This window comes from Carcharodon carcharias, chromosome 6, assembly GCF_017639515.1.
Source record: "Carcharodon carcharias isolate sCarCar2 chromosome 6, sCarCar2.pri, whole genome shotgun sequence".
In the NCBI taxonomy this organism is placed as follows: Eukaryota; Metazoa; Chordata; class Chondrichthyes; order Lamniformes; family Lamnidae; genus Carcharodon; species Carcharodon carcharias.
Genome location: NC_054472.1, coordinates 154384955 through 154411354, shown reverse-complemented (window position 1 = coordinate 154411354; position 26400 = coordinate 154384955). Strand labels below are relative to the sequence as shown.

Here is a 26400-nt window from a genome sequence, read left to right as displayed (position 1 = left end):
AAAGGGTGAGGGCAGAAGTGCAGGAAATGGGTTGGACACGGCGGAGGGCCCTGTCAACCACAGTGGGAGAGGGGGGACTTATAATGAATATTGGTATCCAGTCTATCACCAGAAATGGAGGCAGAGCAGTGAGGAAGGGAAGGGAAGTGTCGGTGATGGACCGTGTGAATGTGAGAGGGATGGAAATTGCAAATAAAATTGATGATTTTTTCCAGGTCCAGTGGAGATCATGAGGTAGCACTGATACACTCATCAATGTATCAGAAAAAGGGTAATGGGAGGGGGCATGAGTCGGACTGGAACAAAGAATGTTCTACTACCCCACAAAAAGACAGGCATAACTAGGGCTCATGCAGGGAGCCACAGCCACAACTTTTATTTGGGGGACCTGAGACAAGTCAAAGGAGGAACTGTTAAGTGAAAGAACAAGTTCAGCCAGGTGAAGGAAGGTAGTGGTGGATGGGGATTGTTCAGGCCTCCGTTCAAGGAAGAAGCAGAGAATGATCAGGCTGTCCTGAGATGGGGGTATAGAGGGATTGGATATCCACAGTGAAAAGGAGGCAGAGAGGGACAGGAAACTAGAAGTTGTTGACAGTGCATCAGAAGAATCCTGAGTGTATGTGAGAAAAGACTGGACGAGAGAAGAAAAAATAGTCAATATAGAAAGAAATGAGGCAGGAACAGGCTGAAACTATGGGGCTACCAGGACAGTCCTATTTGTGGATTTTATGAAGGAAGTAGAAGCAGGCTGTGCAGGTTTTGGTGGACTATGAGGTTGGAGGCTGTGGAGGGAAGATCTCCAGAGGGGATGATGTCCGTGACAGTCCTGGAAACAATGGCTTAATGTTCAGTGGTGGGATCATGGTCCAGGACAAGGTAGGAAGAGGTGGTCTGAGAGTTGGTGCTCAGCCTCTGCATGGTAGTGGTCCGTATGCCAGACAACAACAGCATCGCCCTTGTCAACAATCTTTTTCTTAGCTAAAAGCAAAAAACTGCGGATGCTGGAAATCCAAAACAAAAAAATACCTGGAAAAACTCAGCAGGTCTGGTAGCTTCTGCGGAGAGGAGCACAGTTAACGTTTTGAGTCCGAATGACCCTTCAACAGAACTAACTAAAAATAGAAGAGAGGTGAAAAATAATCTGGTTGGGGGGGGGGTGTGGGACAAGAAGAGTTGGATAGATGGAGTGATAGGTGGAGATAACCAAAAGATGTCACAGACAAAAGGACAAAGAGGTGTTGAAGGTGGTGATATTATTTAAAGGAATGTACTAATTAAGGGTAGAAAGCAGGACGAGCAAGGTACAGATAGCCCTAGTGGGGGTGGGGAGGAGGGAAGGGATCGAAATAGGCTAAAAGGTAGAGATAAAACAATGGATGGAAATACACTTAAACATAATGGAAGTAGGTGGGAAAAGAAAAATCTATATAAATTATTGGAAAAAACAAAAAGAAGGGGGAAAATTGGAAAGGGGGTTGGGATGGAGGAGAGAGTTCATGATCTAAAGTTGTTGAACTAATGTTCAGTCCGAAAGGCTGTAGAGTGCCTAGTCGGAAGGTGAGGTGCTGTTCCTCCAGTTTGCGTTGAGCTTCTTAGCTTTGATAATATGAGCTCTGCTTACCATGTTTGGATTTCTTTTTCTTCTTTTTCTTTTTCTTCTGTTTTAGTTTAACATGCTCCTTGCCTTTCTTCTCTTTACTCTCCTTCTTTTTACCTTTAGGAACAAGAATATAATCTTTTTTCTCTCCAGTTTTCCAGTGTTATTCAAACAGGAGGCTATACTTAACTACGTCAATTCCTTTGTCCTTTTCCCCCTCCCAGAAAAGATTATGGTGAATACACTAGTGGCATTGCTCAAACAGTCTGGTGTCTACAATATGGATGTAATGTCTAAATATGAACCTTACTATGCCTTCAAGATGACTGCTCCATTTCAATGGGGCTAAGGTCTGAATGGACCAGTCCAGGTAGTTGTAGCCACCTGCAAACTCGAGGTCAGTCCGAAGGCAATTGCAACTCCTTGCAAGTTTCAGGATCCAGATTGATAACTGGATTTCCTGCCTTTTTTTAAAGGTCATTTTGCATCTGTGATGTTTTAAAATGTGATACTTGAAGGCATACTTGCATCTGGGATTCCTCACTGAATGGGTGCAGCACACTGGAGGTGCATTGAGCCTACCTACACTGAACGGCTGCAACTATAAAACCATAAGACCATAAGACATAGGAGCAGAAATTAGGCCAATCGGCCCATCGAGTCTGCTCCGCCATTCAATCATGGCTGATAAGTTTCTCAACCCCATTCTCCCGCCTTCTCCCCGTAACATTCGATCCCCTTACCAATCAAGAACCTATCTATCTCGGTCTTAAATACACTCAATGACCTGGCCTCCATAGCCTTCTGTGGCAATGAATTCCATAGATTCACCACTCTCTGGCTAAAGAAGTTTCTCCTCATCTCTGTTCTAAAAGGTCTTCCCTTTACTCTGAGGCTGTGCCCGCGGGTCCCAGTCCCTCCTACTAACGGAAACATCTTCCCCACATCCACTCTATCCAGGCCTGTCAATATTCTGTAAGTTTCAATCAGATCCCCCCTCTTTCTTCTAAACTCCATCGAGTGTCGACCCAGAGTCCTCAAACGTTCCTCATATGTTAAGCCTTTCATTCCAGGGATCATTTTCGTGAACCTCCTCTGGACCCTCTCCAGGGCCAGCACATCCTTCCTGAGATACAGGGCCCAAAATTGCTCACAATATTCTATATGTAGTCTGACCAGAGCCTTATAAAGCCTCAGCAGCACATCCCTGCTTTGATATTCTAGTCCTCTCAAAATAAATGCCAACATTGCATTTGCCTTCCTAACTACTGACTCAACCTGCAAGTTAACCTTAAGAGAATCCTGGACTAGGACTCTCAAGTCCCTTTGCACTCCAGATTTCTGAATTCTCTCCCTATTTAGAAAATAGTCTATGCCTCTATTCTTCCTATCAAAGTGCATGACCTCACACTTCCCCTGCACTTCTAGTGGACTACACAGCAGCCTTCAGATTAGCATGGAGTGGAAATGCTCTTTAAGATAATTGGAACTTTCCTGCAAATTGGACCGGCTGCTCCAGGGACTCTGCAGATCCTCCAGTTTGTAGGAGCTCAGTGCAAGTCCTTCAGGTTTCTGCAAGTGCTCCTTCACTGGGCTGAAAAGAAAACAAGGTGGGAGGTCGGCAAGTTTCTCTTGCCTCATTTTTGGTCCAGTGTTGGGCACACACTTATTCCAGGTGGAGGCCCAGTGATAATAACTTTGTGAAGCCTGAAACATTAACCTTTCTTTTCTCTTTTTCAGATGCTAATGAATCTGCTGTGACATTTCTGGCATTTTCTCATTTAATCTCAGATCTTAAGCATTCAGTTTTTCATCAAAACAAGCTTATATCGCAAATGAAACATGGCAGCCTTGCTAGACAGGAACAGATTGGAGAACCAGGGGTATAACATTATAGCCCTATCTTTGACCCACTGGCTTATCTGACAAGGTTTTTCACCAGGAGTGAACTCTTATTGAACTAGTTAAGAGTCTCGCCTCCTATACTGAGTGGACATAGAAGAGAACACAAAAGTTAACACCAATCTTGAATGTATCTTAGTATGTCACATTGCTTCATACCAGGCAATGAGATCTTCTCTTCATACTTCATCTTCTTTTCACTTTTCACTCCTGTTGGAAGCACTGATAGTTTAATCTGCCGCCTCCAGGCGGATCTTCAACATTACCGAGTATCTACAGAAACACACTTGCGAAAAATTACTATTTAAACAAAAATCATTGTAATTCTATTTTGAAATATTCCCTTGGACTACACATTTACATAAAGAAAAATTCTACTCAGTCTGAAGCCAAGCCACAGAAACCAGGATGTTCAATCTCATTATGTAAGCTTAATTTTTTGACGTTAGCTACAATGATAGAAGGAATGCTACAATTAGCTATAGTAATCCTCGACCGAGAGGGGAAAGGTAGAAAAAATTCAAATATGATTGCTGCTCATGATTGTTATCCAGTACTCCTGCTGGTAATGGCTGCCCATGCTTGTTGCGCAAGGACTGGACTGGACTCAAATTGTGCTTCTCCCCAACACAGAGTCCAGAGTCACAGAGTCTGTCAACACTCACTGTCGAGGCTCATCCATGAGGGATGGCCACTGGGTAAAGTATCAGAGTGCTGCTGACGTCCCTGGAACTGCGCTCCTTCAGGAGATAAGGTGGAAAATTAGATTAAGAAGGTTTAAAACAAAAACAATGATACTGAATCTAAATATCCAGGATGCTTCTGAATGCACCATCAGCTGTTAATGCTAACTAAACTGAGAATTAAGGAAACATACTCCACAAATGAGGAAAATCTCACTTGGGCTTTCCACTCCCCTACAAAAAAAGCAAAAGGAAAAATATGAACAATGTTACACTGACTCTTTTAACTTTTGACTGTTTTATGACGTACGATCCCTCATTTAACTTGTCAGCTCAAACGCTCTCCATCCAATATCATACACTACTTCTCTGTGGCAGTACATAGTCACAAAGAACTGTCTCAAAGTGTGCAGCAATTGCATATTTTCTGGTCCATGTTAATTGTTTCAACCAAGTTGCTTAACTTTTTGGATCCCAGGCAATAGCACGGAGGGCCAATAATAAGCTGCAGTCGAACACCCAACACCCAGATAATCCACCATCCCCATTTAATTTCAGCTCAAAAGAAGTTACCTGAGTCTTATAGCTAACAACATAATATAACAGACACTGTTGATGTTGGGAACTTGCTCTAGCAAGTCTAGACTTTTCCTCAGAGATTGCTGAAAATTTGATTTGGCCACAGATTCAGAGGCAAATTCATTTACCTCAGTTGTGCTTCAAATACATGTGAGCAGGCATTATTGGCAATTTGTGATGTTAGATGCAAATTTGATCAGAAAGAGATTTCCATGTATAAAGGCTCACTATGAATATTGGTAGTACCAGTTACTAACGAATTTAGGGATGATGGGGCAGTTGTATCAATTTCAAGCAGAATTGTTTTCAACAAGGTTAATCACCGTAAGTCTGTTCCTGCTTCTATGGAATAACAGAAATGGTTTTTACCAACTTCTGCATTTCTGTCTCTGTCGACACATTTCCTAAGTATCTTCTCATGCACAGTTTCCATGCTCTTCTCCTTCACAGGGTGGGTGGGATGAATGTTGGTTCCTTCAGTACTGAATGACGTAGATGGTCGCTTCTTCTTGCAGACTTTGGAGGGTTTGTGGCTTATATCGAGGGGCATCTCCAGCTGCAAGGTGGGGAGACTGGAGGATGGTGCTAGAGGATTAGAATAGTGTAATTGTAAAATACAAAGCACTGTCTTTTGCAGCTGAGAATATGAGACAAAACAATAATAAGCACTTAAGTTAAAAAAGAATGTGTGGCTTACTAATTCTAGCAGTACTTCTATGCTAGTGTGTTGATTGGAAGGCAAACACCCCTTCCCCAAGGAGGAGGAAGGGTCACCCCAGGCCATTCTTAAATACTTGCTGGAGATAAGCATTAACAGATCTGGGGACAGATTATCTATTCATCCTTTACTAGCACTAGGAAATAGGACAATTTCACTTCAGCATTAAGCATTCCCATGTCAGGTACAGTAAAGCTCCCCCTTTCTTATCCATCCACAAACTCAGAATAGCAGCCAGAATGTTTCCCTCCCATTTTTTTCAACACCAACCATCCTTACTCCTATATGGATGGCATCAACATTTAGTACCAAGTTAAAGGTAGTTAAGTGTTGTAGTTCTATTGAGATTATCTAAACTGATTTCTGCAAAGATGGTCAAGCATTAGAAGGGAATTTGATACCAGCCTAGGCTGGATTTGAGCCCTTATCCCAGAGATGCAAGGTGATCTGTACTCTGCTTTTAAAATGCAAGAACAATATCAACTCACTTTGTATTTATTTGTCACTTTTTTGAAATGTCAATATCCCTGGCAGAATGAAGGACCTTCAAGTGGGCTTTCATTCTAACCTGACCACCTCAGATGTCTTCAATTATGGGTGTCCCAGATCAGCTCCGCTAATGGAGGGTGTCCAACGAGGTATCTAACCTCAGAAATCCATGTTACAGCATGAGAATTTTGCATTTCCCATTCTTGGACATTTGGCCACTTGAAGATGTATCCAAAAATAGTGTGGCCGCACAGGGAGGCAAGCTCGACTTGAGAGCTTTCATGGCAGCGGGGAAACAATCACAACAAACTGCATTTATACAGAGCCTTTAAAGCAGAAGATAGTCTCAAGGCACTTCACAACACAGCTTTATAATTTTCAATGCCACTTCTTCCATTTAAGCTTCAATGCTGCAATGACACATTACTTACACCTTTCAAGTTTCTCCCTCCTTCTCACTTAGGCATACAATCCTACATGTGTGTGTCTGAGCAGTGAGTGCTAGCATACTATTGAACATTGATACATGCCTCACCCAATATCTACACCTGCAGAGTTTCCTAGCAACAGTTATTTGATAGCATTGGGTGATTGGGGGGGAAGCCAGAAGTCCTAATTATTTCTCCACACCTTCCCCCTTAAACGTTTAGGGGTGAGGAGGCCATTTGTGATGATCAAGTGGTTCGTATAGCTCAGATCAAATAGAAAAGACAGGGTCAACCTGGAATCTTTAATTTGCATTCCTCAGCATTACACTGAGTGTGGCTTGTCTGCAAGAGACTATCGCAATAACAGGGGACCAGATCTTCTGATCAGGGTCGGAACCCCTATTTTCAACTCTGATCAGAGAGAAAAATAATACACACGTATCTTCCTCCAATTTTTCAGGGCAATTTTCCAATGGAGGATCCTACAGAACTCAGTCAGTGCAGGAAACCTCGGAGGGAGCAGCAGAGGGAATCTGCACAGAGGCTGCAATCCTCTTTTTACAGCACTAGCTGCGGTATTCTGGTGAGTATTAAGTTTAAATGTGCAGAGGAGATTTACCAGAATGGTTTCAGGGATGAGGGATAGCAGCTACGAGGTTAGGGTGGAAAGGTTGGGGTTATTCTCCTTGAAGCAAAGAATGTTGAGAGGAGATCTCATTGAGGTGTATGAGATTATGACAGGTTTAGATGAGGGGGACAAAGAAACGCTGTTCAAATTAGCTGATGGTACAAGGGCTTGGAGACACGGATTTAAGATTTTAGGCAAGAGATGCAGGGAAAACGTGAGGAAGAAGTTTTTATGGGCAAGTGTTAATAGAACTTGCTGCCTATGAGGGTGGTGGAAGCGGAGACAATGAATGATTTCAAATGAAAATTGCATGAGGACTTGAAGGAAATAGAAGTTACAGGGCTACAGGGATAGAGCGGGTGGATTGGGACTAACTGGTTTGCTCTATAGAGAGCCAGCATGGACTCAATGGGCTGAGTAGCCTCCTTCTGTGCAGTAACCATATGATTCCATGGCCTTTGAAGGCTGGCTCTTGGCAACTGGCTGAGTGGCCACTGGAGCTGGAGGCTCCATGCCCTACTGACAAGGCTGCAGGCAGGAAAGGCCACACCTGTAGGGTTTCCCCTTACTAAGGGGTCCACTGGCTTCAGCCCACATCATTTTTAAATCTGATAAATGACTCTAAAAGTACCTCTATTTGAGGCTAAAACAAAAACAGAATTACCTGGAAAAAATCAGCAGGTCTGGCAGCATCGGCGGAGAAGAAAAGGATTGGTGTTTCGAGTCCTCATGACCCTTCAACAGAACTGAGTGAATATTAGGAGAGGGGTGAAATATAAGCTGGTTTAAGGTGGGGGTTATGGGGGGGGTAGAGAAGTGGGGGGGGGGGGGGTGGCATAGTTGTAGGGACAAGCAAGCAGTGATAGGAGCAGATAATCAAAAGATGTCACAGACAAAGGAACAAAGAGGTGTTGAAGATGGTGATATTATCTAAACGAATGTCCTAATTAAGAATGGATGGTAGGGCACTCAAGGTACAGCTCTAGTGGGGGTGGGGTGGAAAGACTAGCAGGGCATACAAGATTTAAAAATAATGGAAATAGGTGGGAAAAGAAAAATCTATACAAATTATTGGAAAAAACAAAAGGAAGGGGGAAGAAACGGAAAGGGGGTGGGGATGGAGGAGGGAGTTCAAGATCTAAAGTTGTTGAATTCAATATTCAGTCCGGAAGGCTGTAAAGTGCCTAGTCGGAAGATGAGGTGCTGTTCCTCCAGTTTGCGTTGGGCTTCACTGGAACAATGCAGCAAGCCAAGGACAGACATGTGGGCAAGAGAGCAGGGTGGAGTGTTAAAATGGCAAGCGACAGGGAGGTTTGGGTCATTCTTGCGGATAGTCCGCAGGTGTTCTGCAAAGTGGTCGCCCAGTTTATGCTTGGTTTCTCCAATGTAGAGAAGACTGCATTGGGAGCAACGAATACAGTAGACTAAACTGGGGGAAATGCAAGTGAAATGCTGCTTCACTTGAAAGGAGTGTTTGGGCCCTTGGACGGTGAGGAGAGAGGAAGTGAAGGGGCAGGTGTTGCATCTTTTGCGTGGGCATGGGGAGGTGGCATAGGTAGGGGTTGAGGAGTAGGGGGTGATGGAGGAGTGGACCAGGGTGTCCCAGAGGGAACGATCCCTACGGAATGCCACCGTGGGGGTGAAGGGAAGATGTGTTTGGTGGTGGCATCATGCTGGAGTTGGCGGAAATGGCGGAGGATGATCCTTTGAATGCGGAGGCTGGTGGGGTGATAAGTGAGGACAAGGGGGACCCTATCATGTTTCTGGGAGGGAGGAGAAGGCGTGAGGGCGGATGCGCGGGGGATGGGCCGGACACGGTTGAAGGCCCTCTCAACGACCGCGGGTGGAAAACCTCGGTTAAGGAAGAAGGAGGACATGTCAGAGGAACTGTTTTTGAAGGTAGCATCATCAGAACAGATGCGACGGAGGCGAAGGAACTCAGAGAATGGGATGGAGTCCTTACAGGAAGCGGGGTATGAGGAGCTGTAGTCGAGGTAGCTGTGGGAGTCGGTAGGCTTGTAATGGATATTGGTGGACAGTCTATCACCAGAAATTGAGACAGAGAGGTCAAGGAAGGGAAGGGAAGTGTCAGAGATGGACCATGTGAAAATGATGGAGGGGTGGAGATTGGAAGCAAAATTAATAAATTTTTCCAAGTCCCGACGAGAGCATGAAGCAGCAACGAAGTAATCATCGATGCACCGGAGAAAGAGTTGTGGGAGGGGGCCGGAGTAGGACTGGAACAAGGAATGTTCCACATACCCCATAAAGAGACAGGCATAGCTGGGGCCCATGCGGGTACCCATAGCCACACCTTTTATTTGGAGGAAGGATCATCCTCCGCCATTTCCGCCAACTCCAGCATGATGCCACCACCAAACACATCTTCCCTTCACCCCCCCCACCCCCCTCCGGCTGCATTCCGTAGGGATCGTTCCCTCCGGGACACCCTGGTCCACTCCTCCATCACCCCCTACTCCTCAACCCCCTCCTATGGCAACTCCCCATGCCCACGCAAAAGATGTAACACCTGTCCCTTCACTTCCTCTCTCCTCACCGTCCAAGGGCCCAAACACTTCTTTCAAGTGAAGCAGCATTTCACTTGTATTTCCCCCAACTTAGTCTACTGTATTCGTTGCTCCCAATGCAGTCTCCTCTACATTGGAGAGACTAAACGTAAACTGGGTGACCGCTTTGCAGAACACCTGTGATCTGTCCGCAAGAAAGACCCAAACCTCCCTGTCGCTTGCCACCTTAACACTCCACCTTGCTCTCTTGCCCACATGTCTGTCCTTGGCTTGCTGCATTGTTCCAGTGAAGCCCAACGCAAACTGGAGGAACAGCACCTCATCTTCCGACTAGGCACTTTACAGCCTTCTGGACTGAATATTGAATTCAACAACTTTAGATCTTGAACTCCCTCCTCCATCCCCACCCCCTTTCCGTTTCTTCCCCCTTCCTTTTGTTTTTTCCAATAATTTATATAGATTTTTCTTTTCCCACCTATTTCCATTATTTTTAAATCTTGTATGCCCTGCTAGTCTTTCCACCCCACCCCCACCAGAGCTGTACCTTGAGTGCCCTACCATCCATTCATAATTAGCACATTCGTTTAGATAATATCACCACCTTCAACACCTTTGTTCCTTTGTCTGTGACATCTTTTGATTATCTGCTCCTATCACTGCTTGCTTGTCCCTACAACCACACCAACCCCCCTCCCCCACACCCACCTTAAACCAGCTTATATTTCACCCCTCTCCTAATATTCACTCAGTTCTGTTGAAGGGTCATGAGGACTCGAAACGTCAACTCTTTTCTTCTCCGCCGATGCTGCCAGACCTGCTGAGTTTTTCCAGGTAATTCTGTTTTTGTTTTGGATTTCCAGCGTCCGCAGTTTTCTGTTTTTTATCTCTGTTTGAGGCTCTCTGTTCCTGATTAGCAACCACCTCTGCTGGGAAGGGCTGCTGGCCTTCCAAAGCTGCAGACCATCTGATTGGTTCTGTAGCTTCAGGAGCCCACCGCCATCTTTAATTGAATGGAGCTCTCTCAGATGGTCTCTTTATCGGCTGCCTCTGGGAGATCGTATAGATGGGCCTGACTCACAAACTATCAGGATCAGTGCCCACATTTGTCCCCGAAGGAAGAATATTTTCAAACGCAGTAAGATTCCACTCTTACTCTGCTCACACCTCCAGCCTCACTGCTCACAATACATCCCTCCCTGGTTTCCCTTCATGCCCTGACAGTCACTTCACCACACTGTATTCCACCTCCTCCTCCTTCTACTGACACATTCACACCATTGGAACTTCCCCTCACCTCGGAGTGGGCCACTCGGCCCCTTGAGCCTGCTCCATCATTCAGTAAGATCGTGGCTGATCTGATTGTGGCCTCCACTCACATACCTCACTTATCTCCAATAAGACTCTGCTTCCACTGCCTTTTGAGGAAGCGATTTCCAAAGACTCACGACCCTCTGAGAGAAACAAATTTTCCTCATCTCTGTCTTAAATGAGCGACCCCTTATTTTTAAACAGTGACCCCCAGTTCTACATTCTTGCACAAGAGGAAATACCCTCTGCACTTCCACGCTGTCAAGACCCCTCAGGATTTTAAAGATTTCAATCAAATTGCCTCTTACTCTTCTAAATTCCAGTGGATACAAGCCAAACTTGCCCAACCTTTCCTCATAAAACAACCTGCCCATTCCAGGTATTAATCTAGTTAAACCTTCTCTGAGTTTCTTCTAATGCATTTATATCCTTCCTTAAATAAGGAGACCAATACAGTACACAGTACTCCAGATGTGGTCTCACCAGTGCCCTGTATAACTGAAGTATAATCTCCCTACGGTTGTAATCAATTCCCCTCACAATAAGTTATAACTTTCTATTAGTTTTCCTAATTACCTGCTGTACCTGCATACTAGTCTTTTGTGATTCATGCATTAGGATACCCAGATCCCTCCGAATCTCAGAGCTCTGCAACCTCTCACCATTTAGATAATATGCTTCTCTTTTATTCTTCCTGCCTAAATGGACAATTTCCCATTTGCCCACATTATACTCCATGTGCCAGACCTCCATCTTACATGCCACATACCAAACCATGAAAGCACATTCTCATAAGGATGTCACTAATATACCCCCTTCTTTCTTTCATTAATTGTGCCGGAATGGAGGTCACAACTGCCTGCACATACTGTCACCATAGAACAAAAAGTGCTGGCCATCATGAGCATAGGGAGAGCCACAGTCATGGACAGCAGCAACATATGAGATGAGGGAAGGAGACTTCATGTGGTAGATCATCTGCAGAGTACTTAAATGTTGATTTCAGGCTACCGATGGTGGCTAATGGGCTCACGTCACAAAATGTTGGGTGCACTGGGCACCTAGCATGTTTGCACGCAATGGTTTATGGATGAATTTTGTTCCAACTTGTGTCGGGGCTTCACAAATATCATGGAGATCATTCTATCAAATATGGACTGAACGGTCAGCTCTATGAGCACAACAGTGGTCCCACCATGATGGAATCCTTCTTGACAGCTTCCCACAGTAGCTAACACAATCAGACATGATGTGCTGCCTGTGAGTATAAAAGAGGGAATGGAATCCCTTCTTATTCAGGATTCAGGAAGATGCCAGACAGATGAAGAGCACAAAGGGCAAAGACGGTATGGCAGCCTGGACCCTGTGCAAGCCCACAATGCAGGATAAGTGGTGCTCTCTCATCTTGCCTGGCTCTGTCCATGATGAAAGCGATGGAGGTGCTCCTCTTGGCATAGACAGCATTGATGACATCCTTGATAAAACAATGGGTTGCAAACTGGAAAGATGTCGCTGATGTCACCTGCTACCTGGAAGGTGCCAGTTGCATAAATATTTAGAGACACAGTGATTTTGATAGCCACAGGCAGTGTTGACATGCCACATTTCAAGGCCCCAGTTGTGGCCGCAGCAGGTATCAAAGCTGTGTGATAGCGTCCTTTGTGAAAAGAAGGCACCTGAAACATTGATCCTCAAAGAACCTCAGGTAATAGCTCCGAAAGAGCCGCTACGGGTATGACCACCTGCACAACGTGCTTTACCTCCTTTGTCTCCTGCTTATTCCTGTATTGCTGTATTGAGCTAACCAAATTATAAACTCACTCAGCAACTTGTAGCATTAACTGTGCTTGAGGCACGCTATTTAAAGGCCCACTATATATAGTGAGTTACTGGTTTGTCCTTTTAGCCTGCTAGTTAACTTCTGGATGTGTATTGATCTATTTTCAGCCATCTGTAACTAAATTCCTACTCCTGGGGAGAGGTATTTTTTGCTGGAATTGCACAGCTTTTAACTGCTTCCAATTTCAATTTCAGAACAGGCTTGAGGAACTCTTCTTAACTAACCTTTTCTATTCCCACCAAAAGCAGTAAATGCTAGCTTAAAAATAATTTAAAATCTGGATTGATTAATATTTACTACATTAGGATATAAAAGAATATAGAGCCAAGGTGCAATTAAGATACAGATCAAATGAATGGTGGAACAGACTCAAGGGGATGAATGGCCCAGGTTCCTATGTACCTATATCATTCTGGTGAACCTGTGCTGCACCTCCTTCAAGGCCAATATATCTTTCCTGAGGTGCAGTGCCCATACCTGAATGCAGGGCTTCAGTTGAGGGTTGACCAAGTAGCTGCACAACTGAAGCATAACTCCCTCCACTTTGTATCCCAATCCTCTTGAAATAAATGCCAACATTCCATTAGCCTTTTGACTGCTTTTTAAAACATTTCTGTAATTTGTGCACCTGGACACTCAAATCTCTTTGCTCCTCCATAATTCCTATTTAATAGCCATTTAGGAAATACTACCATTTGTCTTTCTTTCAACTTGGCTACCCTATCTTCCTTCAGCCCCAAGTGCAGCTCTAATGGACCACCCATGACTCTAGTGAAATTGAAATTGGAAGCAGTTAAAAGCTGTGCAATACCAGCAAAAAATAACCTCTCCTCAGGAACAGAAATTTAGTTACAGATGGTTGAAAATAGATCGATACACATCCAGAAGTTAACTAGCAGGCTAAAAGGACAAACCAGCAACTAACTATATGTAGTGGGCCTTTAAATGGTGCGCCTCAAGGACTGTTAGTGCTATAAGTTGCTGAGTAAGTTTATCATGCAGCCAATCAAGCATTTGGTTAGCTCAATGCAGCAAAGGGTCCGACAATAAATGTAGGATCTATAATTAAATAATTTAATGAGCGCTTTGAATACTTCCAGTTTGATCTTTGGACATCTACAGAAAAGCAGTATGATGGGTGGCAGATTCTGGTATGGGATGATTGTGTGCACACGTGCCACCATCATACTGGGCAGTTAGGCACAGGTATTACACATGTAAAACAGGCAAGAAATTTCTTACATCAATGTCTTATCAAAAGACAGCACCATCAATAATACAATGCTCTCCTAGGAGCATGGTTGTCGTCTTTGCTCTTCCTTTAAATAAGCAAGTTCAAATAATTCTAATTACCAATAAACTGCTGGCATCAATCAATGAGCAAGTATAACTGCTTATAATTTTAAGGTTCCTGATTAACAACTGGTTTTCCTTCTCTTTTTCTAAATTGTTAGCAGTTAGAGCATACAAGTGCTGTAACAAAGTGTGACGTCTGGCCTGTGATATCAGGTGAATGACGCAAACGCTCAACACAAAAGATCATAACATTTCTGTATGGCATACATTTTGACTATCACACTTCAGGTGTCACATTTGGACATCATACTTTTCTAAACTCAAAGACTGCGTTACACTTTTAAAAATCTATGGAAAAAGAGAAAGGAAACCAATCATTTACAGTCTACAGAGGAGCATACTCAGCAACAGAGTATACCACATTTATATAGTGCATGTAGTCCCTAAATCACTTCAGGATTTATAATTAAAAAAGTGAAAAAGAAAGTCAATCTGACCTCTAACTAACCCAAGCATCTGTATTTTGAGAAAACATAGTTATACCTTGTAGCCTTGAAGGAACACATTAGCAGAATATTTTTGCATTATATGGTTTAACACTTATGTCCTCATAAAATAACATCCTCTGACTATGAGGACTGAGGAACACCAGTATCTCATTAGGCTCCCATCCAATCTGAAAACAGCCAACTGTATCTAGTGACAAGGGTGGTCTTGCAATAAAAAGGGCATGCATGTGCTCCTGCATGAGCAGCTGGTTCAAATGTTTGAAATGTTCAAAATAAATTCTTCCACACGTTTTTGCCCTTGCATGTAATTCTCCTTCAGAATATCTTTACTGATCCAATTACACCTTCTATACTTACAAGAGGAACTCGACAGAGGTTTCCGTCTCTTCAGCCCCAGGCTATCCACAGTTGATGCTGGCATGTTGGCTGAGGTGGCACGAGTCCGCATCCCACTCTCTAATGAGCTAGTCTCTGTGTCAGATCCTTTCTCTGTATTGTGGTAATACTTTACGTGGTAATCTAGCAGCTTAGCTTTACGGAAAGCCTTGAAGCACCTGGGAAACTTGCACTTGAACTTGTTGTGGTCAAGCTCAATGACCAGTTCTTTGGGAGCTAATGGATCCTCTGTTTTTTTGGCATTAGTTACTGAGACAAGGGCAGAAAGAAAGGAAACACCACATTAAAATGAGGGAAATAAAGAATATTTCAAAATCTCAAATTCAGATGAAGAAGGTTCTTAGGTTCATTTGATTTCGAAGATGCAAAATAATGTTTCTTTTTACATCATTCTACTTTTTTTTATTAAAAATGAGTCAGTCCTTCCTGATCAACTCATTCCAATTGATGAAAACCCTCCCTCCTAAAATTGCCCATCTCAAGACACAATCTCCCCATCTTATACTGCGTCCAAAACATATCGAAGATTTGCATTACTTTAGGTTTGTTTTCTCTATCCTGTTACCCATCCTATATTATATTAGGTCCCTAAGCACAAAGGCAAAGATTAGCCAATACAATTTCTAGCACTAACTTCTTCCAGTTTGGTTTACATAGGATATCCAGCCTAGAAACAGGCCATTCTGCCCGGCCAGTCCATGCTGTTTATGCTCTTCTTGAGCCTCCTAACATCTTTCCTCATCTATACCTACTATTGTATTATTGTACTATTCTATTCCCTTCACACTCATTCACTTGTCTACCTTCTCGTTAAATGCATCTATGCTATTCACAACAACCAGTGGTAGCCAATTCCACATTCTAACCGTTTTTTGGGTAAAAAAGTTTCTCCTGAATTCCCTATTGGACCTCTTGGTGACTATTTTATATTGATAGACACTAGTTATGTTCTTCCCCACAAGAGGAAATATTCTGTACCCACTAAAACAAAATCTTTCATAAATTCTAAAGACTTCTATTGGGTAAAGCCTTCTTTTTGCAAAATAAAAAATATACAGCCTTCTGCACCTTCTCCAGTGCCTCCATATCCTGTATTTTTTAAAATATGGCACTCAGTACTGTTAAGTGTGGTCTAACCAAGGTTTGATACAGGTTCAGCATAGCTTCCCTACTTTTCGGTCTATTCAATTAGAAATAAAGCCTAGTGCTTGGTTTGCTTTCTTTATGGTCTTGCTAACCTGTGGAGTAACTTTAGTGATAGATGTATTTGTGCTCTGAGTTCCCTTTGTTTTTCCACTCCACCTAGACTTAAACGTTTCAAATATTAAGTGACCTTCCTATGCTTCCTATCAAAATGTACTACCTTACAGTTACCTCTGTTGAGCCTCATTTGCTAATTATTTGCCCATTCAGTAAGTTTATCAATGTACTGCTGTAAGTCGCTGCAGTCCAACTCAGTATTGATTATCCCACCTCACCCCAATGTGGTGTCACCCACAAATTTAGAAATTGTGCTTTGATTCCAAAGTCCAAATCGTTAATGTAAATTGTGAACAGCAGTGACCACAGTACTGGCCTTGCAGAACATCACTTCTTATCTTCTAACATTCCAAACAACTACCCTTTACTCCTATCTTTGCTTTTGACGTTGAAGCCAGCTAGAAATCCATTCTGCCACTTGTCCCTTGACCCCACATTCCCTGACATTACTCATTAGTTTATTATGCAGCACCTTATCGAAGGGCTTTTAAAAATCCAGATAAATTACATCTACTGCATGACCACTGTCTGCTCTCTCTGTTACCTCTTTAAAAATTTCAGCAAGGATGACCAAGCAAGGTTTTCCCTTTCGAACTCTATGGTGACAGTTTATTGTTATATTTATCATTTCTACATGTTCTTCTATTCTCTCATTTAGTTGGGATTCCAATAGTTTTCCTGTCATCAATATTAAGCTGGCTGGTCTATAATTCCCTGGACGTTTCTGTCCCCCTTCTTAAATATAGGAATATTACCTATCCGCCTAACCTCAGGAACTACATCTTTTTCTAACGAATTATTAAGTATGTGCAGTAATACCTCTGCTATCTCTTCTTTAAATTCCGTTAAAATCTGTGGATGGAATCTATCCGGTCCATGGGATTTATCCTCTTTTGAGTTTATTTAGTTTACTCAATATGTCCCCTTTCTTTAATTTTACTTGCCTTATGTTTTTTTTCATCCAGGGAGTCCCACTAGTGTTTGGTATGTTCTTTCCTTTAGCGGAATATATTTTTCCTGCAACAAAAACAAAAAATGCTGGAAAAACTCAGCAGGTCTGACAGCATCTGTGGCGAGAAAGACAGAGTTAACATTTTGATTCCATATGACTTCTCTTTGAAGAAGAGTCACATGGACTCAAAACGTTAACTCTGTCTTTCTCTCCACAGATGCTGTCAGACCTGCTGAGTTTTTCCAGCATTTTTTGTTTTTGGTTTCAGATTTCCAGCATCCACAGTATTTTGCCTTTATGTTTTTCCTACAGTCTGTTGAAAACATTTTTGAAAATGTTTTCTATTGTTCTACATTGTTGTTTGCCAATGTTATTGTCCATTTTATTTTCCCAAGTTCTATTGTAAGCCCCTCAAAATCAGCTTTTCTCCAAACAGTAAGTTTTTTGGTTATTGTCATACTAATATCCTCCTCTATCATCATCTTAAAGCATGTTATATTATGGGCACTATTGCCTAGATGCTCCCCTACTTATATTTCTTTTACCTGCTTGGTTCATTTCCCATTACTAGATCCAACAGCGAATCTTCCCTTGTTAGACTTTTTAACTTGCTAGGTTAGAGAGGAGTCCTGGACACATTGAAAGGACTCCATTCCCTTATCTCCAATGAAAGGTCATCAACCTGAAACATAGGGCTGGATTTAATGATTGCCTGCCAATGGGTTTGAAGGCAGAGGAGCATGTTAAATCCAGCAGGCAGCCTGCTCTCCCACACCTGCCCCACTGCAATTATACCAGCAGCCAGAGTGGCTTAGGGCAACCTGCACATCAGTGGCTCAATTGAGGACCTTAGGTGGGTCAATTGAGGCCCCTCCGAACATCCGAGGGGTCCATGGCGCCTCATATAATTAATCCCATAAACTCTGATTCACCCTGCACATTAGTGACTGAGCACTCGTGTGAGACATGGAATTAGAAAGGCATTCAGTTAATCATGTCCCCTCATTCCACAACTGAAATCTAACTTCACTCTACAGACGAAGAGTTAGGCTATTGCAGAAATCATACTATATTCACTAATAATCACCTAGAATCAAAAAATGGCACAGTGGTCAATCAATGCATCAAGGCTTTGCCAATTGTTAGGAAATAGAGATAGTTCAAGTAAGTTATATTTGCTAGATTGATACCTGGAATGAGTGGGTTGCCTTATGAGGAAAGGTTGGATAGACTGGGCCTGTTTCCACTGGAGTTCAAAAGAGTGAGGAGTGATTTGATTGAAGTATACAAGATACTGAACGTCCTTGACAAGGTGGACATCGAGGATGTTTCCACTTGTGGGTGAGTCCAGAACTAGGGGGCACTGTTTTAAAATTAGGGGCCACCCTTTTAGGACAGAGATGAAAAGAAATTTTTTCTCTCAGAGGGTTGTACGACTTTGGAATTCTCTGCCTCAGAAGGTGGTGGAGGTGGGTAATTGAATATTTTTAAGGTAGAGGTAAATAGGTTCTTGATAGGCAAGGGAATCAAAAGTTATTGGGGTTAGATGGGAATGTGGAAATCAAAACACAAGATGATCAGCTCACCCTTGTCCTGCTATTATCAAATTCTGCTTTCTGACCTTAATGCCACCATCAACACCTCCTTTAGCCAGTACCACTATCATTATCACCCCTTTGTCCTTTTTTCCATAACATCTCTGGCAATCTCTCCTTTGCCTCCACCTATCACTGGCCTTCTATCCAACCTCACCTGCTCCAACCCCCTTAAACAGTATAAATTTCATTACATTTTTACTTCTCTTTAGCTCTGAAGAAGAGTCATACGGAATTGAAACATTAACTCTTTTTTTTCTCTCCACAGATGCCATTAGACCTGCTGAGTTTTTCCAGCATTTTCTGTTTTGATAATGATTAGCCATGATCTTATTAAATGGCAGAGCAGGTTCAAAGGGCTGAATGGTCTACTCCTGTTCCTATTCCTTATGTTCTTATTTGTATTTTTTGAGTGCTAGGAATGAGTTTTAGCTTTAAAGTTTACGTTTGATTTGTATTTCTGTATCTGTGTATTAAGAAAGGTCAAATGGTTGTGTGAGTTTTAGTTTCACTTTAATAAGGTGCCTGCGTTTCTAGTGAGAGTTTTATAACTTAAGCTAAGTTAAATGAACAAGAATAGAAGAATTGGGCTGTTACCTAGCATCAGGGGTCCAGAGAGGCAGGTCCTTCCCACAGGCGCACACAGAAGAAGAGAAACAGCAGATTAATTTTGGAAGCTGTTGGAGTTCAGCAGATTTGAAGACAGCTGCCAGGCAGAAGCAACCTAGGAGGGACAGATAGCCAGTCCCAAGCTAAAGTTGGGTTTGAAAGTATCTGCCAGGAGGGACAGGAGCAAAGGGGGCAGTTAGCCAGTCCCAAGCTAAAGGGAAGACCCCCAAAATCCAGGGGAATGGAACAGGGGAAAGTCCCAAGCATACGTTCTAATCACAGGAACCTGGAAAAGGACCTGTTAAATGAAGTTAAGAGTGAGGGGCAGAGAGAAAGGCTCCAAGCTTCACATTTAAGGAGACAAAAGCTGAAGGAGGCAGAGTTAAAGTGAGAACAGCTTGCAAGAGGCAAGAAGGTCCAAAGAGACAACTGAAGGTCTGTAACTCTTTGCTGTGGGCATGTGAAGCAAGTAATATTAGTGGCTGAGTTGGTGAGTGGGAGTGGAAGACAGCTTGAATGCATGTGGTGATCCAGGGAAGAGGAACATCAGAAAAAGAATTCAAAACCCTGGAGGTGAACCCTTGCGGAAGGCTTCTGAGAGAAAGCGTCAGTTTGGGAAGAAGGTTCCAAGGCGAGTTCTTGGAGAGTGGAGATTGGAAACCCTCGTGTGAAAGAGGTAGGTCAGTGAGACTGGTTAGCTCACGGTGTGATAAGCGTCTAGGGGGAGTTGAGGAGAGATCCACTGCATCTGGTTGAGGTGGCATCTGTCACTTGGTTTCAGAGTGTGGTGCGTCTGACCAGAGGGTGCCTACTGATTTACATGGATTGTGTATTTACTGTGAACATTAAAGTATAAGATAGCTTTTGTAACTTGTGTTATCCTTACACATCTGTATGTATCTATAAAGGTTTAGTTATGGTTGAAGGAGTATTGTAACATAGTTCATCTTTTTTTGTTAAATAAACGTTTTATTCTTTTGTTAAAAGTTCATCAGCTGACATCTGTGACTCAGTTCAGTGGCTACTCTCCATGTATCTAAACAAATAATTAAAAGTTAGGATCTATCAAGCTGGGTTCCTCTGGGATCAGGCTTGTCCGGGAGTAATCTCAGCTGGGATCATAACACATCGTTTTTCTCCAGTGGTCACTCAATCTAATATCATTGCACTGCTCCCTCTTCATAGAATTTAATATTGCTCTTTTTCATGCCACTATCCAATCAATCCAAGTAAGAAAATGTCTGTGGTCCTCTGTAACTGTCATAAAGCGGTAGGTAGATCAGGCACTTCTGCCCTATCAAGTGAAAGAAACATAACATTGAAATGTGAGTTACCCTAAGCTACACCTAGAAATATCTCTTAGTGACAATCAGGAAACATTATTTTCCACAAAATACAGTGGAAATCTGGAATTCTCTCACCAAAATTCTGTGAATGCTAGGACAAATGAAACTTCCCAAGATTAAGATTGATAGATTTTTGTCAGATCAGCTATGTGGAACAAAGACAGGTAAGAGGAATTGGGTAAAGATCAGTCATGATCTATTGGAATGGTGTAGCGGGCTCAAGGTTGAATGGTCTACCCCTGTTCCTATGTAAGTTCAAGAATGAAAGAGCGATGGAAAAAGTCCTCTTGGGGCATGGTTTCACACTGATCGTCCAATGAGAATGCAAACAAATAGCCATTATACACATATAAGGTTTGAAGTAGGTGATTCAGCTGCACTGAACTAACTGGCACCCAGCCAAGCCCAAGGTTTCCATAACGGGCACTTTCAGTGATGATCACTGGCTCACAGGCCCAGCTGGAAGACCACATGTGATACAGGACCACTGGTACTCTGATTTTTGCTTCCAAAGCTTAAAATTACCAACAACCTAACAGCTAACAAGATTAAGCCTGGAATAGTGAGCAACTAGGATACTCACTGGATAAATTCAATGGGCCACATGAGCTTCATGTTTAAGAGCTTTCTACACTAAAATAAGTTTTTTTTTTGCCTGTTTATTGGGAAAGCCAGTCATCAACATCAGCCAATTCTGTGACTTTTACATGAATTGTCTGCCAGCCTAATTGTGCTTCATTCAAAGAACTGAAGCGATTCCCCATTTACAGGTGTTCTTAACAGGATTCAAGAGCCTTCCTGCTGGAGCCAAAAATTTCTGCCTTAAACTATTAGCAAACAGAATTATGTAGTGGGGAAAACTTGCATTTTAACTGAAGATAGATCCATTCTTGATAAGAATTTTTTTTAAATTATATTTAGTGCCTCCATATGTACAATCTGGAAATGTGTTACTTAGAAGATCATACATCAATTGGACTCTGCCCATGCTGAGTAGTTGCCACTGTGACATCCTGTATTCCTGATGGATCAAACATCGCGTGCTATTGAATTACATTCAACCCCTTCCCCATGAAGTGTTCAATCCAAACAATAGACACCAGGTGCAAAGGATACTGTGGCCTACTAGATTACACAGCTATCAGAAATTTTTCTTTGACTATGTTAAAACTATAAAACGGACCGAGGAATAAAAGGCCATGGGTGGAATGAATGATGGTGCTGAAAGTAAACCCAGCTTTGGGATGATGAAGAGCTAACACAACCACACTGTTTATGCTGCACAGTTGCAGGGGCACAATTTGGGGAGTGAGAAAAAAAACACTTGAACCCTATATATCAGTGCAAGGAAGAATTCACAGCAGCAGGGTGGGTGCACGGTCCTGTGTACTCATGAAAATTTAAAATCATGTTCTTCATAAAGGTAAAGCAATAACAAGAATAAAGCTGAGTTTTAGAATGTTAAATTATGAAAACAGATTGCATAAGTCTGATTTGAATTCCCTTGAGTATAGAAGAGCGACAGATGATCTGATGAAGACATTTAAAAGATTCAATAGGATAGAAACAGAGAAACTATTGCCTCTGGTGGGGCAATCAAGAATGAAGGAAAATAATCTAAAATTGGATCTAGTTCATTCAGTAGCAAAATCAGGAAACATTTTTTAAAACACAAAGGGTATTCCAAATTTGGAACTCTACCCCACACCACCCCACCAAAAAAAGGCTGCAGGTTGTGGGATAATTGGAGCTTTCAGAACTTAAAAGTTTTTCGAGGTAAGGGTAAGAGATATGGAGGTAAGGTGGGTAAATGAAGTTCAGGTACAAATCAGTCATGATCTAATTGAATGGTAGAACATGTTTGAGCGCCTGAAGGGCCTATCCTGCCCCTGTGTTCCTAACAAAGACAGTTTATCATCGGGATAAATTGTGAAAAAACAATCTTCTTTGTTTACGAAAATAAAATAAATTTCAAACCATTTTAAAAAAGTATTTTCTTTAAAAGAAAATTTGCCTTGCTCCTCCCCAGAGACAATTAAATTTCTAGTTGTATAATGACATCCAGCATTTTATACCCATATACTGCCTATCTTTTACTCATGCTTTCCAGCCTGAAGCCATGACATTGTAGTAGGAAAAAGAGGGAAAGCACACATTTTACAGCGCCAACAGTGTCTAAACCACAAGAGTTTCCCTTAAATCTGGGGACTTCCCTCAATGATTCACTGAACTTCCCCAGTGAGTAGCTGAGGAACTTCAGCTAGGAAGGACCCAGGTTCAATAGTTGGTTATGATGGCAGGAGAAGGGTTAAAACTGGACTCAGTTGCCCAAGTTGGAGGAGATGGGAATCAGGTCTTGATCAGTCCTAGTCTGTGAGCATGGCCATGTTGGGGACAGGATCAGAGTCAGTACCCAACTCTATTGATGATTAACTGGGTGAGGTATCAGCAGGCTGTGATATCTAGAATTAACACATCTATAAAAGGATGAGTGGGTTTTGTAGAGATAAGTGGTAGACAGTTAGGATAAATAAAAGTAACTGATTTGCAATAATAGCTTTCCTGCATTATGGTTTTAATTCCTGATCACCATTAATGTATCTTCTGTACTGTAAATGTAGAAGGCAGAGTAATGTTTTATTTATTTTCTGTACATATATATCGGCACAATAAAATAAAAGGAATTTGCCACCATGTAAATAATCAACACTGTATCAGGTAAAACTGAGATACCTCAGTAAAATTTTGCACTGCAGTATAACCCGGGGCCAGATAGAAAATTGAAACCACTCTGGCGTTTTAGGTTATTAATTATTGCTTTATGATTTAATAAGAGCAGTCTGTTTATTTTTATGCAGATTCCATTAAAGGTGTGCAATGCTCCCCACTCAATTTTTCTCTACATATTAATGCCCAAAATTTGTTGTATTGACTCGATATCTCAGTAATCACTATTCATATATGAGCCCGAACAGTGCACACTTGGCCAGGGCGCAAGGTAGCAATTGACAGCATAATTTGGGTCTGACAGCCATGTGTTGCTCCCCCTTTCAAAAATTCTTGCATTCTTACACAATCTAAAACTTAAGCATCATCAACAGAACTTTTTTGATCCTAGGTCAGGGCCAACTAAATTTTTGGAAAATCCCTTGCAAATTTCACACCACCCACCAACACCCCTCTTACCCCCTTCACCTTCCTCAAAGCCCAGACACATGACTCATTTACTAGCAGGAACCAAGACCAACCTGAAGAGGAGGAAGCCACGCTCACATCCATTTTAATTTTAGAATGAGGTTTCATTGTTTGTTCTTTTCCAGGGAGTTGAAGAGAAGAAACAGGTGCTGAGGTCTTGTGCCTAGAATGCTGGGAGAGGTCAAGAGGCACCAAGTCACTGGACTCAAAGGAATTGGACTCTCTGGGCAGAAACCGGTAACCGTCAGAATCTGAACCAAAACAGAAACAGCACAAGTGAATGATGTTGTAAGTTTCCCAGTGGAATATTTATGTTATACAGTACCAAGTAGATATTGCCTATTGTTTGAAAACTCACAGTCACTATCAATGTAATAAGTATGCCTACCTAATAAAAAATAACTCTACTCCAAAAGTACATTCAGGAAGAGCTCAACAAAATGATAAGCGACTATAGAAATTAAAGTATTATTAGGATAAGCTATGATAGCCATATAAATAGAGGCACCACCTCACAACGTACAACACCACATCATTCAGTCTACACAGCATAGTAGCCCAAGGGTTGGAAATATGGGAGCATGAATCTAAACTCAAGAGTCTACAGCTGATTGGTGAAAGGCAACCCCTGAGATTGAACAAAAAGAAAAAATAAAAGAAAATGCACAGCCAGCATCTGAGAACAAAAGAAAGTTTAGCAGTTCAGGCAGCCAGTTACAACAAATAGTTCCATTTGAATCGCTGACATTTGTACACTGATCCTGCTGTATGTTTCCAGCATTTTCTGTTTAATATTCCAGGTTTCCAGCATGTGTCTTTTCTTTTCATTACTAAACTCCCAACATTGATCCAAGCCACGATTATTTTGTTGGTGCCATAGAACTTGAGAACACTTTGAATATTCTCCATATAATAATAAACATCATCCAAAAAACATATCAGAACCAATCTAGCTGAGGCTACAGCGATCAGGCTGTCTATATGAGTTTGAGCAGAAAAGTGCATGTCTAAAATGGGAATCAGCCCAATTCATCCAGCTATCTAATGGAATTTGGGTCAATCTTCCACGGGTACTGTAATGACAGTGAAAGAAACTCAATTTCCTCCTGCATGCCCAATATTATTGTTGCCTTCAATAGCTCTAATGCTCTATGAAGGCCAAATTCATCTTGGATTGGAATACTACTTCCATATATGAGAGACATTTCTAATACCTCTCAACATTCCTGAGAAAGCCTGATGTGGAACAAGATAGCCCAGCTCTCTTTCTTACTCTCTTTATATTACAGTCATAACCATTTTTCTCTCTCCTTACTCCTCCAATTATGCACATTTTTACTGTGTGAAATCAAGTTTTATTACACAACCTGTACATCATTGGCTGTGAAGCACTTTAGGACACCTGGAGGATTCGAAAGACACAATATAAATGCACATTCTTTTTCTTGATTTGCTAGTTTGACCTTATCTATGACTACAACATATTGGCATTCCTTACTTTATTCAGTCTTTTTTCCTTCTGTAAGTTCTAGACATTTAAAAACCAAGTTTGGTGTCACCAATTCACAGCTTAATGCTTTCCCTGCTGATCATTTCATTTATGTTTCTCAAATTTTAAAAAATAAGCCCGTGCTTGCCAGCCACACTAGAGAATCCACAACATTATTGTGCAATCTGAGAATTCTCTCTAACAGCAACACAAAATGCATACATAAACAACAATATGAACAAACAAAAGTATCCAGTGCATGGCTGAATATTGTGCAATTAAGAATAAAAATAGGTTTCTGTAATTTTGTTTTATATAGAAACGGGTATTCATAAACTGAGCAAATTCTTTCCATTCCCTGACTTTACTTAAAACAAAAAATTGTTTAGATAAACAATTTCCCAATTCCAGAGAGTTTGCACAATGACTTGTTTGATTCCCATTTGCAATCGCCTGATTTGTACTGCAATGTGGTATAAATTTCATTTCTTCAGTGTAAACCCTCAGCAGCAGACTGATAAACCATCCTCTGGAACAAGAACAATGTTAAAAATACACAGTCATCCGCAACGGTTTCTAACCTCTCAGGTGATGGTGTTTATCAGGAGTGTTTTAATGGAGGGTCCCACCTGAAATAATCACCCATCTTCCTCTTTCAGCTGCTGACTTATCCTGCTGCACGTTTTCTGCCATAATTTTAAATTTCTATCACTTACATATGAACATAGAATTAGGAGCAGGATAGGCCATTCCGCCTACAAATAATAAGATCATGGCTGATGTGTTTATGGCCTCTACTTAGACCCTTTGACTCCCTTGTCATTCAAGGATCTATCTAACTCAGTCTTAAAAATATTCAATGATGCTTCTTCCACCACTCTCTGGGGAAGAGAATTCCACAGATTAGCAACCCTCAGAAAAACATTTATAATCTCCATCTTAAATGGGAGACCCCTTCTTTTTAAACCGTGTCCCATAGTTCTAGTCTCTCCCACAAGGGGAAACATCCTTTCAGCAACCACTCTGTCAAGTCCCCTCAGGACCTTATATGTT

The 26400-nt window shown here is 41.9% G+C and overlaps 1 protein-coding gene across 2 annotated transcripts in view; it reads right to left on the bottom strand.

Moving 5' to 3' along the window:
* phf20l1 (PHD finger protein 20 like 1) overlaps nt 1-26400 on the bottom strand; it is a 126232-nt gene that overhangs the window by 38671 nt on the left and 61161 nt on the right. For both annotated transcript variants that reach the window (XM_041189804.1, XM_041189805.1), the window contains 5 exons: nt 23912-24109; nt 14863-15150; nt 5131-5346; nt 3659-3709; nt 1622-1714 (listed from right to left, as the gene is read on the bottom strand). In XM_041189804.1, coding sequence (XP_041045738.1) covers nt 1622-1714; nt 3659-3709; nt 5131-5346; nt 14863-15150; nt 23912-24109 — 846 coding nt within the window. The remainder of the gene's footprint in view (nt 1-1621; nt 1715-3658; nt 3710-5130; nt 5347-14862; nt 15151-23911; nt 24110-26400) is intronic.